At 36.9% G+C, this 1,463-nt stretch overlaps 1 protein-coding gene across 1 annotated transcript; it reads left to right on the top strand.

Annotated features, from left to right (window-relative positions):
- On the top strand, window positions 1-930 carry LOC111803770 (uncharacterized). Its single transcript, XM_023688308.1, has one exon. It carries the CDS (start codon window positions 1-3, stop codon window positions 928-930), a length of 930 nt encoding a protein of 309 aa, XP_023544076.1.
- The last annotated feature ends 533 nt before the right edge of the window (window positions 931-1,463 follow it).

Below are 1,463 nucleotides of genomic sequence, written 5' to 3'. Positions count from 1 at the left end.
ATGGCAATATCTGGTCCATTCAGCCTTAAATACAACGAAAAATACTTGTCCTACATTAATGACAACTCCGAGCTACATGGCTTCCTCCAATTCTCAGGAGACTACCCGCCATCGACGTATTCCTTATTCGAAGTCGAGATGGCCAAGACAGCTGAACAACTCTTTAGTATAAGATCGGTTTTCAACAACAAGTATTGGGTTTGTCGATTAAGTAACAACGAGCACGACGAGCATTGGATCGTTGCCGAAGCCGATGAGCCAAATGAAGATCAGTCTAGTCTCACATGCACTCTATTTAAATGGATTTTTATCGATTCGGATCGTGATCAAGTACAACTCCGCCATGTCAATCTTAATATGAACGTTTCCGTATCGGAGACCTACTCTCAATCCCTTCTTTCCATTTTTGGAAATGGACTCGATCCATCGGCTCAACTTGAATCAGATGTGTTCGAATTGTTCAAATTATGGGATGTGGCTAGCTCGAAAGAACCAACAATAGTTGCGTTCAAGGGTGACAATGGAAAATACCTTCAAGTTGATCCAATTGATGGCATCGCATATCTAAAGTTCTCAGCTGATGATAATCAGCGCTTAACAGTATGGTTTGAATGCCACCACACAGACCATGGTATTTACATTCAATCAAAATCTAATGGTTTATTGTGGAGGCATGATTCTAAAGTGATTCTTGCTGATTGTTCAACCGATCATCTATCCGGTGATTACAACTCTTTATTTCACATTAAAAGGACAAAAACAAAGGAAAACAAGGAATTGGTTGCCTTGTGTGTAGGTAAATTTTATTGCCAACGGAATAACGAGTCGGGCGATATGAAGGATTGCCTCGTTGCATATGCTTCTAACATTACTGGTGAAGCAGAAATACGTATGGACAAGCATTTGAGAAAGCTAGGAGCATCGAGTTAAACTATCATATATTTATATTCTCGATGTTATTTGAACTTTAGGTCATGTCTATATACGTTGTTTGAGTTCACTTACGAGATAGGATTGGAGGGCATCACGTGATAATAAGCTCTTTTATTTGTTCAGCTATGTTTGTTTTTCTTTAGGTTTCAATCTCATTTCTATGTGTAATATCCTTGTGTGTTATATCTCTTCTATAACAATAAATTTGCATGTTTCTTGCCTTTTTTTTTTTTTTTGTTTTTGTTTTTTTTTTGTTTTTGTTTTTGTTTTGTTTGTTTGTTGTAGTAGTAAAAGATTTTGATTTATGCTCGTTTTTTTAAGTTCATCTTAGAATCCTGACTTGTTACTAGCCCTACTATTCCCTACAACATGATTATATTAGTTACTTCTTACTTTTAAGAGTGAAGATTATCCCCCCAAATCAACATGGGTCATTCTCGTTTTTAAGAGTGAAGACTATCCCCACAAGTCAACCACGGGTCATTCAGTATACTTTGTCCTCACCCACATGTTTCTGAGAAATTTTTTAT

This window comes from Cucurbita pepo, chromosome 10 (assembly GCF_057944985.1).
Source record: "Cucurbita pepo subsp. pepo isolate OVF chromosome 10, ASM5794498v1, whole genome shotgun sequence".
Taxonomy (NCBI): domain Eukaryota; kingdom Viridiplantae; phylum Streptophyta; class Magnoliopsida; order Cucurbitales; family Cucurbitaceae; genus Cucurbita; species Cucurbita pepo.
This window is presented reverse-complemented; position numbering and strand designations above follow the sequence as displayed.

What these genes read in the sequence shown, in the direction of transcription:
- LOC111803770 (XM_023688308.1), top strand. Translation starts at nt 1, where the DNA reads ATGGCAATATCTGGTCCATTCAGCCTTAAATACAACGAAAAATACTTG.